This window comes from Strix uralensis, chromosome 5, assembly GCF_047716275.1.
Source record: "Strix uralensis isolate ZFMK-TIS-50842 chromosome 5, bStrUra1, whole genome shotgun sequence".
In the NCBI taxonomy this organism is placed as follows: Eukaryota; Metazoa; Chordata; class Aves; order Strigiformes; family Strigidae; genus Strix; species Strix uralensis.
In genome coordinates this window covers 65,631,255-65,646,440 of record NC_133976.1, presented here as the reverse complement: position 1 = coordinate 65,646,440, position 15,186 = coordinate 65,631,255, and the positions used below count along the sequence as shown (strand labels likewise).

General features: G+C 39.9%; 1 protein-coding gene across 3 annotated transcripts in view; it reads left to right on the top strand.

The window, feature by feature from the left end:
• ST8SIA1 (ST8 alpha-N-acetyl-neuraminide alpha-2,8-sialyltransferase 1) overlaps window positions 1–15,186 on the top strand; it is a 146,865-nt gene that overhangs the window by 30,018 nt on the left and 101,661 nt on the right. For all 3 annotated transcript variants that reach the window (XR_012629282.1, XM_074871402.1, XM_074871401.1), the window contains exon 2: window positions 3,609–3,753. Coding sequence is in view for 2 of the 3 variants with exons in the window: in XM_074871402.1 (XP_074727503.1) it covers window positions 3,609–3,753 (145 nt within the window). In the remaining variant the exon portion in view is untranslated. The remainder of the gene's footprint in view (window positions 1–3,608; window positions 3,754–15,186) is intronic.

The following is a 15,186-nucleotide window of genomic DNA, read 5'->3' as shown; positions in this document are numbered from 1 at the left end:
GTTCAGACTCCCTGATCCAGCAAAGTACCCTGCTTTAGGTTTCCCTTTGAATCCGTTCTGCTTTTTAATGCACATTTTCCTATGGAGCTTTTCTCACTTTGTAATTTTGGGATTTGGATCAGAAGGAGAGATTGAATAATGTGAGGCTTTTAATCATTATTCTTTTCTGACAGAAAGCACATACAAATCTGCAAGATTTTTGTGCTAATACATACGGATGCATACTTGAACTAGTGACCTGCCTACCTGTGGACCTTCCAGGAGGCACCTACTGCTTTTCATAATAGGTTTATTAAATGATTTAATGTGACCGGAAGAATGGATTTTTGGGAAGGAGAAAGAGGAGGTATATATGTATCTAGTCTAATAGATGGGGAGTAGGGAGGAATTGTACAAAGAGCTGTTCCTTAGCTCATCAGTTTACCATGGCTAAGGAAAGATTCATTACTATGAAACATTCCCTAGATACTTTTCAGCAGAGTTATCTGTTATTTTTGTGCTTCTTGCACAGACCAGACTTCCAGAAAAGGTATGAGTTGCAGAATTTCACTTGGAAATTTTGATTTGTTATGCAGTTGTATAACAAACAACTATATGTAGAGTTGAAGCCCTGGCTGATCTTGGATTAGCTTATGCTTTCTTGAAAAAGTTGCTGTGGGGATAGAATCTATAAAGAACAGGAGGGGAAAGATAGGCAAAAATTATTTTCTTTCCACTTGATAGAGAGAGAAACGATTTTCCAAAGGCTGCAAGCTGGAGTTTGCAGACAGCCAGAAAAATCTCCACTCTCGAATCTTTTATTTGGAACAATATTCCATGCCTGTCCTAAACTGTTTTGCAAAGGTTATTTGGCAAGAGATTTCAAATGTCCTCTAGTCTGATTTTCACAGTTCTGTGATGAAGGCTTTATTTGGCAGGAGGATGATGTGAAGTCTTTCTGTGGTGGGTATAGACCCACTGGTGTTTCTAGGAATGGAAATTGCTGCTCTGGCTAATACATTGTTCTGTTCTGCTCAGGGGGAGACAAACCAGCTCTGCTAAGGGCAGTCTAAGGGAAAACAGTTCCAGAATTACGTACCAGCCAAGGTGGGAAGGGACCTTGAACGATCACTTGGTCCAACCTCTCGTGGGAAATGGAGCCTAGATGAGATTATCTAGCACCTTGTCCAATTGCGTCTTGAAAACCTTCAGCGATGGGAACTCCACCACGTCCCTGGGGTAGTTGTTCCAGGAAATGATTGCTCTCACTGTAAAAAATTTCTTTCTTATATCAAGATGAGACCTCTCCCAGTGCAACTTGTATCCATTGCCCCTTGTCTTCTTCATGTGGCTCCTTGTGAAGAGAGAGCCTTCATCCACTTTGTAGCTGCCCTTCAAGTACTGGAAAACTGTGATGAGGTCCCCCCTGAGTCTTGTCTTCTCCAGGGAGAAATGACCTAACTTAAGTCCTTCCTCGTAGGGCAGGTTTTCTAGGCCTTTGATCATCGTCGTGGCCCTCCTTTGGACTCTCTCTGGTCTGTCTGCATCTTTCCTGAATTGTGGGGTCTAGAACTGGACACAGTTTTGTCCTAGACTTCACTAATTTGGGGTTGACTTATGCACTGGAGCACAGTGATTTACATCTTTTCTGAAATACTTAATTATACTGATGGAGGAGTTCAGGTGTGTATGGAGAAAACACATGGAAACAAGTTAGTGTTCATAGCACTTCAGTCTGAGCAGCAGGATGCTCTGCGGTTGTCAGCCCTGTACCCTCACAATGTAAGGTCTGGATGTGTGGTGGAGCCTCATGCTCTGCAGTGCAGCACTGTGTGGTCAAATGGACAAAATACTGAAATTTTGAGCCATGAAGCACCCTCTCACAAGCTTCTGATTGAGTCTTCATAAACATCAGTTACCTCTTTGGCTGCCCATGGGGACAGAGGGGCTGCTCAGCCTATTATGGAGGGAGAGTTTACTTTGTGACTTTTTGTAGAAACTGACTTGATTTACAACAAAATGTGTACCCAGTTACCTTGTGTAATTTGCTTCCTTTTAACAGTTTAATCTGCCTGCACGTCACGTGCAAAGGCTACTGTCAGGTACCTGTTTTGGGAGAGGAGTGGACCTCCTGCCCTCAATCCAGCTTCCCCGCCCTTGCATCCTTGCTGTCCCTTGAGAGCCTTCCTCTACGTGAGGAAGTGTCCCAGGGACCCAGAGTATCGGTGGGGGCAGCACTGCCCTGGGGCTGAACCAGGACAAATGGGAACTTCCCCAGCAGGGAAAGCTAACAAATAGCACTGATACCCTTAGGTTTTCTGTTTGCCATGCAACGTTTTCAAGCTGTTTCCTCTTCTGCTAAGATTACAACAAATACACTCTATGGTTTTCATTAAATTTTCAGTGAGGTATGTATGGAAAATAGTATTCACACGGTTGGAGAAAACTATTAAGTTATGGCAAAATCAATTTTTGATAGGGAAGAAAATTGATTTTAAAAAAATCCAAATTTTGAGAAGAAAAGTAGCTTAAAAAAATTTAAACATTTCTGTGAATGACTTCATGGTATCTCTTCTTTCACAGAGGAGAACAGCTATATCAAGCATTTTAGTAGTCACTAATAACTGATGTTTTTGCCTGCCACTTGCAACTCTTATGCAGCCACTGGAAATGGCGTCAGTCTCTTTAGGATTCCCTTTAAAATAAATGAGAAATGTATATAATAATATATTAATTACTGTAATGGCATAATTCTGCAATGTATATTTTACATACATCTATTACATATAAAAACTAGTATAAGTGTCACCCTTCCTATAGAGACCTACTCCCATGTAGGCTTTGGAAAGATAGGATGGAATTTTTCATCATTCTGTATTTTAGGATATTAATTGCTGAGTTTGCTGTGATCCAGAATTTTTGTTCAATACAACCTCCAGCCACCTCATCAGCTCTCCAATTTCTACCTCAGCTGAGTAATAAGTATTCTGGGGAAATGAATATGTAAGAGGATATGCAGTTTCAGCGAGGAAACAAGAAGTATAATATCTGCTATGTATATATAATCATACCGGAATGACTCAAGTTGGACTTCAGTTAGAAGGCGGGCTCTAATACTTCTGTGAATGTGGCACTGGGATATTTAGTAACTGGAGAGAGATGCCAAATTCTTCCATACTTGTTACATAACTGTGGGGTTTTAGGAGGCTTGCTCTTCACAAATAAGGTTTGGTACTGAATTTTCATATACCTCAGATTTAGTATTCAGAGGAGCTTTTCTGATTTCTGTATGTGTTAGAGGCCAGTTTTTTATTTATTAGAATGGGTTGTAAAGGATGGAGTTTCTTTTGCCGAATCTTGGTTCTATTTCCATGCCACTTAAAAGCGGACAGAGGTTTAAATTTTTTACTGTCTATTTCTAAGATTTTCTGAAATGAAATGAGGTTTTCTGGCCCTTCTATAAGTAAAAAAAGAGTCACCTGTGGTTCATCTGCTGGCTGGGAAGATGAATGGCTGGCTTTGGAGCATCTGAGAGTGGCAGGATTTCAGGTGTGGAGGGGTGGTCGTTAGAGAAGGCATGCCAAGGCTCTAATTAATATGGCTCTTTCTCTTTTGGTTGCCTTCACTAGGAAACTGCTGGAAGAATGCTGTGACCCTGGGCAGCTCTTTGCTATGACAAAGCTGAACTCCCCGATGGGAAAGAATCTCTGGTTTGATGGGGAATTTTTATATTCCGTCACTATTGACAATGCAACTTACTCTCTCTTCCCACAGGTTAGTAACCTTTTTTTTCCTCTTCACTTTAAGTATTAATATACCGAATGGTAACATGGTACAAATTATTATAAATAGGCTAAATGCTAATTCGTCAAGAAATTGTATCTTAATTTCTCAATACGAAACAGTCTCCGCTGCCTTTTTTACTTCTATGTTCTGAAAATTATAAAATGTTTGCATGCATGTTAATATTTCCCTGGCCACTTCTCAGGTGTGTGGATGTACACAAGGGATGAGATTGGGCCACCCATCTTAATTTTTAAAATACTAAGTTCTGGCTATTTTAAGAAGGTGATTTCCGCATTTCAGTCAGCGGTCATGCTCACTGGGAGCACGATCCCTCAGCTAGAGCTTCAGGTCAGCTCTGTTTAGCTAAGATGTGACAGTGCTTTGTGTGAAGGTGTCCAAGTTATTTCCAAGTTAATGAAGTTTATTGATGGCAAACAACATGAGCCCAATTAACGGAAGCCACAACTTGACTTTGTTAATTCTTGCTGTGTTTTGAATATTAGAAGTGGTTTGTTGTTGTTCAGCAAAGGTGTTTTAGGTTAAGTGCAGGGTTTTCAAGCGCTGGGAATTTGTAATACTGATCTAGGCTTCTTGTATTTTTAATTAACATATGGTCTGATGTTAAATAATCAGTTTATTATACTGAATTTTTTATGTGGAAGAAGAGATGTTTTATGTGGGTACATATTTAAAGAAAGCCAAGCATCTGGACATATTAATTGATTTAATACTTTAATTTCTCAAATTAAAGCATAGATATTTATTAAGCCTCACAGTCAGTGTTGAGTCATTCACACCAGGCTTTATATTTGTTGCTGTTTCAGTTAAACATGTAGCAGAGTTCTTACTTGTTAAACTCATCCTGAAAATAAAACATCAAAAAGTTGTTTGTTTGTTTGTTTGTTTTTTTTAAAAAAAGTAGTTTCCAGATCTCAACAACAGAGTTGTGACTTCAAATGAATTTCTTTTACTGGAGAAAGAGTGAGGGGAAAGTGCAGAGAAGGTGGGAACAGCCACTTTCTGTGTTAAGACATTGTCCAGAGGAGTGGTGTTACAGCTGTGTCTTGTGTAGGCTGCCAGTCTGCTGTACCTGTTGCAATGAACCGGTTGATGGACCTCTGCCTCCCTCAAGCTGCTCCACAGCTGCTGTGTCCCTGCAAGCTCCACAAACAAGTAGATGCTAAAACGTGCATGGCGAGTGTTTTTTCCTGCAGTACAGCTGGAAAGGGGCCACCTGGCTGGTGTGAAATTTTTCTCCCTGCCTTTGAGGCTGGTAGAAAGTTTATGGTGTGTCGCAGAGTGGCAGTTGTAAATCTTTTTTATGATGATTAGTATGATTTATTGCTACAATATTGCACCATTTATTGGACAAAACTGAAATCCTTGGCAGAGCAGTGAACTTCGTACCACACAAAGAAACTGGCAGTAACTGCTCAAAATGTGTACATCCCTTCCAACGTTTCAGAAAAGCCCCACCTCGGCTGGCACAGGGAGGTCACTATTTTGTGATATATTTGGGATTTCAGATTTGATTTCCTTTGGATTAAAACCTAGCACTCTGCCTGGCCACAGTGGTGTCCTACCTCCTCTCACAGAAAAGAGCAGAGTACTGGGTGGAGTCTTTCAGAGAGGTTGATGCTGGTTAGAGTGGAATCATGGTCTTGGAAACTCCAGTGTTTCCCAGGCTTTCAAGCCCTATCCTCAAAGTTTCTCAGTTGGCTGGATTGAGAACAAGGATCTGGGAAGCTCTGGAGAGACACGCTGCTGAGGGACAACATGAGCTATGGAGTTGGGACTTCAGTGTCCCTTACACTTGCCAAGTAGGCTACAAAGGGCATGTCTAGATGCTCTTGCAGGGGTGGTGGTGGAAAAAGTGGATTTTTATGATACTCCAACCCTATAACAATGCTAGAATGCAGCTCTAGGACCAGTGCCAGAAATGCTGTTCCTTTAATGAATTGGCAGGCAGTTTATTTCCGACAAGTGCTACTCGCTACACTTAGTCTTTTCTTGCAAGTACCACTGCTTCTAACTTGATGTATTATTCCTTTGTATTTTGCCCAGAGGAATTCTGTAGACCTTTATCAGATGAAATCCTGCTAGGCTTAAAAGCTTAGGAAAATTTATTTTCAGTAAATTTTTGAAGGAAGTATTTTTCCACCTCTCTCTTTGTTTCAAGCAAAATACTCGCCTAAATTTTTCAGGCTTCTACTTTGAAGAATGGTGTCTATTAGCTTGCTAGCAACTGACAAGTGATTTTTGTGAAGATGAATATTCCTTTCAAAAGTAGCCAGAAGCTTAAAACCACTCATAAAATATGGGTAATACTCTGAAATGCTCAGGGGATGTAACAGGAATGTAAAGGGTCACAGCTATGTTGATATAATCGAAAAAATATTTTTTCCAGAATAAATAAAAAAGGCTCCATCCACATCAGTCTGCTGGGATTAAGCCATTGTGTTCTTGCAGAAGATTTTTCAGTCCTGAACCAGTTATCAACTTATAACTAAATAGGAAACTTGCTATATTTTATGGCATAGAGTAAGCTGGCTATGCATCAGTGGAGACATACAGAAATAATGTAAGAATGCAAGAATTTAATATGTAAAATGTCACTTATTTTTCAATGTGAATAATACAAAATAGAGTGTTTTTTCTTCTGAATAGTCTGTAGATAAAGTTCTTGCAGCTGGTTCAACATTTTCTGATGGAGTCCTTTTCCAATAAAAATGTTATTTCATCAAAATATAAATTTAGTATCAGTTAATAGTTTTTTCAATTTTTGTTTGAAGTGAAAAGTTAAAAGGTTTTGGTGGTGTTATGACATTTTATTTACCATTTTTTGAATGTAATATTTCAAGTGTTTTTTTAATCATTTCCATTGCTAGCTTTTTTTTTCCTCAGCCTTTGCTTGATTATATTCTTCTTCCTTTTATTTTTTTAAGTTTTTGATGGGCCAAGGGAGAAATTTGTAAAAGAAAAAAGCTTTTATGTGAAAATAGTCATTCAGTGTTTCATGTCAGTTTATGAGAACAAATTTTGAAGTTGCAGAGTTTTGCATGAACCAACAATTCCAGCTGCTGGAAGTGGCTCCTCTTATTTTCTCTCTCTCTCTCTCTCTCTCTCTGTCATTTTCCCCCTGATTTCTAGAATGACATTTTTTTGAAACAGAAATGAAATACTACACAGACTGTACCATCTTTCCCATCCTGGAGAGAAACTGCTAGTGGCTCACTGTCAATACCTAACGGTCAGGAGAAGATACAGGGCAGGACATGGCAGAAGAGGGCCTAGTGCGCAGTGAGGGTGGGCACCCCACCTACATCTCATCTCCCAGCATGTACTACGGTGGCACTGCCTGGAGCTGTTGGATAGTGGAGTGTCATTTCAATTAAAATCAGACATTTTGTGACAGCAGCTTTGTTGTGTTACTTGCTGTGATCTACAGCATTATTTCCCACTCTTAGGAGACAAAAAGTGTTGAGTCTGCATATAACTGTAGGTGTACTTTAATATTAACAATGAGAGGTTATTCCTACTGCGTACCTACCACTTCTCTAAACCTTTTCATGTAGACTTGAAGTTTCAGTATTAGCCAGTAATTTTGATACGTATCTCGGGGCACTGAGAGTTCAGAGATGCAGGTGACCCTACTACAGTCGAGATCAGTGGCATGGTTAGATAAGCCCCTGAATAGCCAGGCTGCCATGTCTCAGGTTGGCCACTAAAGACCATGAGTAACTTATAAATGTATTTCCTCTCTATTGTGGTCCAGCTATTACACAGGAAATGTAAAGGTGTTCAGGAGTCCTGTCCCTAACAGGACAGAGACATATACCCTCCTTGTTCTTCAGCCTGGAAGTTTAGCCATGCAGCTCTGGTCCTGTTGCGTTGTATTGAGGCACAACAGAAGGCATGAGTGGTGTTTTCTACCCTTTACTGTCTGACTAGCATGGAAGAAACCAGGCTTCCATATATTCCTGCAGTAATTTTTAGATGCGATGAGTAAACGTGATGTAACCACAAGAGAAGCTGGGATGTAACTCAAAACCATGTGAGAGAAGTGTGAACTAACACTCATCTGCTTTTGAGTTAGAGAATAAAACAAGCTGCAGTTTCAAACATTTTCTGAAATAATTTTGTACTTGTTCCTGTCTTTTTCTTTCTCAGAGTTTCAAAAGCAGATTTCAGACTATCTTTACTATTAGAGGGGGAAAAAAACCCTCATCCTAGTATTTAGCTGTTTATGCAAATAATTGATTTTTGTTATTTGTTGGCAAAAGCTCATAGCAAGGAAAAACTGAGGTGAATTTCTGAGGTCTCCATTCCCCTTCCCCCAAAACGTTAAAGAAATAGTTAAATCAGATGGAACTTTTCACTCTGCATCTAGAGTATTATTTTGGAGGGTAGAGGAGTGAATACATTTCAAAAGAAATTTCAAATGTTAAGCTTCAACTTTTTAATTTGACAAAATAAATAATTCATTGAAAAATTTTCTAGTTTTATTGTATTTCACCTGAAGGAGTTAGACGCATTTGGTACCAGTAAATCATTTCAAATTACTAAAATATGACTCCCCAGCTGCTCAAATCCCTTCTAAAGTTTCACCTGCAAAATGCTGTCAGCTACAAGAATGGCTACTTGAAATGACCTTTTCATGAATAGTCATCACAGATGGTGTTTGAGAAATCCAAAGGAAATAGCTTCAAGCCACAAATAAATTTGGAGATATTTTTCAAATTATTAATTAGAGTTTAAATTCTTGTCCCTAATATAAAGGCAGGGAAAAAGTTAATCACTCTACTTATAAGTGTAAGATGGAGACATTCTCTGACATTTTCTGGGTTATCGGGGTGAATGTTGTATTGGGTTACAGTGAATGATTTTATGATTGTGCTATGTGATTTGTGGTTTTTATTAAGGGGACTTGTTAGTTTCTGGGAGCTCATTTAATTTTCCTTGGTTGCTCACAACATTCCTCATTTGGCCAGAGATTTTATCACATCTTTCTCTGATGCTGGTACTTGTGCCAAAGCAAATTCCCTGGGCTTACAATTATGGCCCAGAGCTAGTAGAATAATTTGTAATTATTTCAAGGAAATACTTCAGGTTTGGAAAGGGAGTTCGGTACAGAGTCTGCAGGCAAGGATTACGGGAAAAACATATTCATCCTGAGGAAGAAAATGGCAGTTTGATTCAAGTAAAAGGTGAGGTCTAGAAGCAGTGAGTACTGGGAAGGGTTAGGTGGGAGCGCAGCTGCTGGGCAGACGCAGAATGGAATGTGAAGCTACAGCTGTATAAGGAGTTAAGAGGACAATGTTAACTTGCTTTAGGGCAAATGCTCTGTGTTGTTTGGACTGATTTTAGACCGAGGTAATCAAAAAATTGTGTATAAAATCGGAAACCACCTGAAGTGAGCGGGGTTAGGATTTTGATGGACTGCAGTGTTGCCAGGAGACATAAATTATTGCCTGTGGTGTTGACTTTGGAAGCGCTCTGTTAATTTTTGCTACCAGTCTAACTTACTGAAGTACTCTGTTCTCAGTAAACCTCTGTAATTAATAGCTGCTTGGAGAAATACATTGAAATATTGGCTGTCATGTGTGTCCTGATTTTTTTTTTTTTTTTTTTTTCCTTGATGTCTTGGGTAGGGGCATGAAGTGTGTGCAGACCTAATATTTATCGAGCAACTCTTTATACAGTAGAATTAACGCAAGCAAATATAATAGTACCTCCCTGACTACTTCTGAGTTGTATTTAATTAGGATTTGGGGTAATTTCTTGGTGCTGTCCCTTTTCTTCCTTTTTCTTCTCTCTTTTGTTTTTCTTTTTTTTTTTTTTTTCCTCTTCAAGCATACTGTAATGCAAACTATGTTCTTGATTGGGGCTAGATATATTTATTCAAAATGAAAATGTAATAAACATTATTGCAAATATGGAAAACATTGTACTAAAAGGCAAAGAGGTAGTTATACTGTGAAGTGACATCTGCATGTTAGGAATGCAATTAAAAAGAGATCTTCTGAATTATTCAAGCAATTGTATTGTATAGTGCCTTTCATAGATTGTATAGTGCCCTTCATAAACTGGGATATGAAATACTATCTGTAGAGACCTGATGAATTGTGCTCATTTGGAGCATGAGACTTCCCTTCAGTCCTGGATAATCTCTAGCCATTGGCATCAGGGTGATTGAGATTAAAAATATGGCTTAATATTTTGTTAAGTGAAACCCTTACCCTCACTTTGATTCCATATTGACTAATTAAGAATTGGACCATTTTGTGCAGCCTGTTAGCAAAACTGGAATAGGTCATCATCTGTTCTATCTGGTCAGTTAAGCAAAAGCCATATAGTCCATCTGAGACTACTCCGTATAGACAAGATGCAAATGTGCCTGATTCTGAAAATCAAATTTATGCTAAAAAGACTGAGATGCAATGTGTATAGTTTGAAGTAATTAACTAGAGGATGGGCAACATGCTCTTGTTGAAATGAGTTAAAACAGATCAAGGAGTGGATTTCTGTCTCTGTTGATCATCGGATGTGTGCTTTGGTCTCACTGGGTTTGCTAAAATGTCTTCAGCCAAGCTGCTTAGCCAGGCTGTCTTTGGTGAGCCTGATTTTCTAAAGTTTATCTATAATAATGCACATGCCAAATTGTCTTTATCTCAGTCAGAGCAAATACATAAATAGATGCTGACCTTTCCAAATGTAACAGAGAGAAAGGGAAGGACTAGATCTGGCTGGAAAGTGTCAGATTGGCCTGCAGGCAGAGAAAGAGGAATGGCTGCCCTAACTCAGCCTTTCTATTTCAAATCTAAAGTGACTGAGCGTCAATCACTCTCTTCCTTAGGTAACACAAGAGCTGAGGCAAGCACACACCAGTGCCTTTGCCAGACAGACCCTTATGCCCTTGGGCATTTAAAAAACCCCACAAATCAATCCCACATCTGTTTGGGATTTTGGGGATAGGAGGGTGTGGAAGAGCAAATGCGGTTCAGCTTCTGCATTGTTACAGATCCTGAGTAGACTAAAAGAAGTATAGAACCCTGTAGAATTGTTGTGGAGCCACCTAAGACAGAAGGAACATGGGATATTTTCAAGAGGATGATTTGGCCATGAGGGTGTTGCAACTTGGCGTGATACTGTATTTGGAAAACGCTTCAAAGAGCATATTTATTAATTTCTATGGGTAACCAGGGCCGTACAGTTACTGACTGGTAAAATGTAAGCCTGTGCATGGAGCGATGTGGTGGTGGCACGCTGTTCCAGGGAGGGAGGGGACACTGTGGAAGGATATCTCCTGACAGAGTTAGGGAGGATCTCATGTCACTGCACGCTTGTACACATTTCTGCTCATTAACTGCACAACCGAAACTTGCTACCTCAAGTAACGTTTTTGACAGTACATAGAAGTCATGACTACAGATGTTACGCTGTGGGATTGTAAAGTACAGAGCAAAAAAGCTGAACCCAAAGAGGAAGTGGGTAGAGTGGGAAAAGACAGGCCAGAGAAGCTGTACTACTGCCCTGGGAATTTTATGGGCTTTTTGGTCAATGTTTATCTGCTTTATGGGCACATAGACTTGCTGCTTTATAAGCAAGAAATGTTGTAAGCAGAAGAATAATTAAAGGAAATGGTCACAGATGAGAAACTATAGGAACAGCAAACTTCTGATGGCTACGAGTAACTACAGGGCATATGAGCTGCCTGACTGCGGGTATAAAAATAGAAATAAGAGTGAGTTTTAGTCTGCCCAAAGGCAACATAATTAGATTTTTGTTTGTTTTACTGTAGCTTTATGTAACTGATAAGATGCTAAAAGGAGGTTCTTTCTCCATGCAGGGTTTTTTTCTGGCAGTGAACACGTTTATATACCAGGACTTCCACCTTACAGGTGCAACAAGACCTTTATTCTTTGGAATTCAGTGTCTAAATCTTGAATAAGCTTTATCCTTTATTCCTGTCCATGGCCACATGTTAGCCTTTCTTATTTTTTATTAATTTTATTATTAATCTTGTTCAGTTTATAGACTTTTTACTGTATATGTGACTATATATTTGAATTATTCTGTGATCTGATTGCATTACATTAATTTGCTGTATTCAGTAGTTAGTTTTTTTGTTGAGATACTTCTAAAATAGGCTTAATGCCAGTACTGGTTTGTTTGAGGCTTAGGTTTGGTTCCATTGCGTGCCTGGCATTTAACACCTGACAGCAGAATGAGTAGGAATTGATGACATATTACATACTTCTATTTTTCATATAGTTGTTTGGCTTCTTGGTATGGCTCATGTGAATTTTACTGGAGTGTGGCAGGATATCAGATTGTGTTCAGGAAGTATTTCACCTGCAGCAAAGATGTAGCCCCCTTCTTCTCCCAGGTATTCCTAAATACAGGTGGAAGCGTGGCTTAGCAGAGTCTGCAGGCATGAAGAAAGTCAGGGAAGGTTACACCACTGCAGAAGCTATTAAGAAGGGATAACATGCTTACAGATCTTGTAGGAGGATTATATAGTGACTTTCAAGAGATCCTTTATGTCTTCTTGCTCAGGGGGGAGTGTGAGCCCAGCTTTACATTTAATGAGAAATCTGCTGCATTACAGTTCAGGAATTGACTTACATAGCCAGGCATGGTTGATTTAGAGTCGTTATAACCTGATATGGCATGGAGGGGAAGGGCTGTGGTTCTCATCTGGAACAACTTTTATGATCTGAATGGCTTCCATGGGGTAGGCATTGGCTTTCAAATGACGTTTTGGACATGGGAAAGATAACACAGTAGTGGTTTTCTTACATCAGGATACACCAGATAAATCCCGTGATGCTAGATGTGCAGGTGAAGTACTGTTTAACTTGCTGTTGCTCAGATCAAGAATCCAGGCTCTTTTTTTCCTTATTGACCAACAGAGCTTAGGCTTTTTCAGAGTCTTTAAGGACAAATTTGACAATTAAATCTGTGCTGCAGATTGTGTACTGGCCAGTAATTACCAATCTGACGTGACTGCTTTGTGTGTGGCGGCTAAAGGGGTCGTCTATAGTGACAGGGAAAGGGAAGATAACCAAAAGCATTGGTGTTCTTCCAGCTGAAATGAGTCAGGATATGACATTTAACAGCCTTGTGAATTTGCACTTGTGTAATATAACTGTGAATCCCAAATGCAGAAAGAAATAGTTCTTTCCAGTGCGGAGATGGTGTCATTTTTTTTCAAATTTATTTTTTAAAGACTCTTACACACTTGTGCGAACCATGGGCTGGTGACAGTTGGCAATGCTAGTCTAGGTATGTTGTGGAGAAGAGCAACTTGCATATATGCATACCTGGCTTTGCCAGTGATTTGAAGGAGGAATACTTAAGCCCAAGAACATGGTTTAGGCTTGCTGGCTCTAGTCCAGCCCATCGATCCCAGGAAGACTGCTGCAGGCATTCACTGGTAATTTTCATGTAGTGTACATTATTGCCAGCACGATTCTGCAGCTTTGTAGGTGAGCCCTTGATCTATAAGCTGAAAGTAGTTATAAAATCCTGTGAGTGGGGTTAGGGTGAAGGTTTGAGGTGCATGGTGGCTGCAGTAGAGCTACCTTAATATTACCTCATGGAAGCTCAGTCTCCAATGGCTCTATTTTTCTCAGTGTAAAATGTACTGGACTAATGGTCTGCAATTTCAGAAGGTTCAGATGAAGGACACTGGGTTCTAGATGATCATTTGATCCGGAGGAAATTACCTGAATTACATTCCAAATATTAGCTCTGTGAGACCTGAAATGTTTTCTAGGAACTCCCCAGTCATGCAGATGCATTTGGGTACTTTCATTCTCTGACACGGGAATTGCATGTTAGGTGAAGAACAAAAATTATACATGGGGTCAGTGAGGGGCTGGCTTTTCCTTTTGCCCAGAGAATATGCCTTTATCAGGAAGGGGACAGCGAAGTTTTATTTATGAGTAAATTATCCATCTTAGTGTGAAGGAGTAAAGGTTGTGATCTGAATAGCCTGATGTGAAACAGCTCTTGGAAGTCAACTATCTTAATAATAGCGTGACACCCTTGCCCAACTACTGCTGCCCTAACTAGTCTTCCTAGCACAAGAGCTGAATGGCTAAGTGGGAGTGAATGAAGAACATAATTCCTCACATCCTGTGCTTGAAAGGTGTGGGTTTAGGGTTTTGTTTTAAGACAAGGTTCGGATTCATAGAACAATTTAAGCACAGGTGTATTACACTGAAATGTGAATGTGTTGCTCAGTCGTGCTGATGGGGGTATCTAGTGAGCCATTCAGTCATATAGGGATAAATGTACTATGTAAGGCTGATAGACCAATTTCTCATGTGTGTAACATGTCTTTACTTAGGGTTTTACGGGGTGTGACCAAAGTGTTTGCAACCTATTAAGCCCCATGATAATGAGGCTTTCCTACAGTGACTGAAGTAAAGAAGTCAGTGTGGTGAAGGTGACAGTGGTGATACTAATACTACTGCAACCTTTGGTGGTGTGCACAGGCAGGCAGCTCCCTCAGAGATCCCTCCTCACTCACCTTTACTGCACCATCTCACTGATTTTATTGGATCTAGTTAAGTACGTGTCACAGCTAGCTGCAAATGTATGCTGGGGAATGCTTAGCAGCCACGTGGTGATTTGGAGTATGCTTGTTAGCTCCCTCCTCTACTTGCTGTACTTGGGCAAGAACCACCAGTTATAAGAGAACAAGGGCTTCAGTTGTAGCCCCTCAATTGAACGATACCAAACCTAAATCAACACCTGTTTTCACACAGTTCCCTTCACACTCAGAAGGCTGCACAAAGAAATGCATTCAGTCACACCACATAATCCAGAGGTACAGCACTATTTATGATTTTATTTTTACAAAGCCAGGCTTTTAGGGGAAAAGTCTTGCACCTTCACATGGGGATTCACTAGGCAGGGTACACCAAAATACACAGGCACCATCAGTTAATTCTGATGGTATCATAGTGAAACCTGTGCAAAGTCACTGTCCGGAAGGGATATTCAGCAGTCACTGCTGTCTTGCCTCTGCCTTATGGCAGCCAGTTCTACCTGGGCTGTACCCAACAGGTATTGGTCTAATAATTTTTTACAGCTTCCAGTAATGGAAATTCCACAGCCCACTAGGCAGTCTATTCCAGTCCTTTGCTGTCCTTATATGTAGGATGTATTTCCTGACGTCTAACTTAAAATTCCCCCTTGGCTGTAACTTAAGAATATTTTTTTTCTTATCTTTTCCACATATGACTTCTATCAATTCTCCCCATGGTCTTTTTCTCTAGGCTAAACAACCACAACTCTTGCAATGAGATAATTTTTTCTAAACCTCTGAATGTTTTTGTTTTTTGATAGTCTGTGAGGAAGATGTGTGACAATTAACCATGTGATGCCCTCAGAAATGTATCCTCAGAC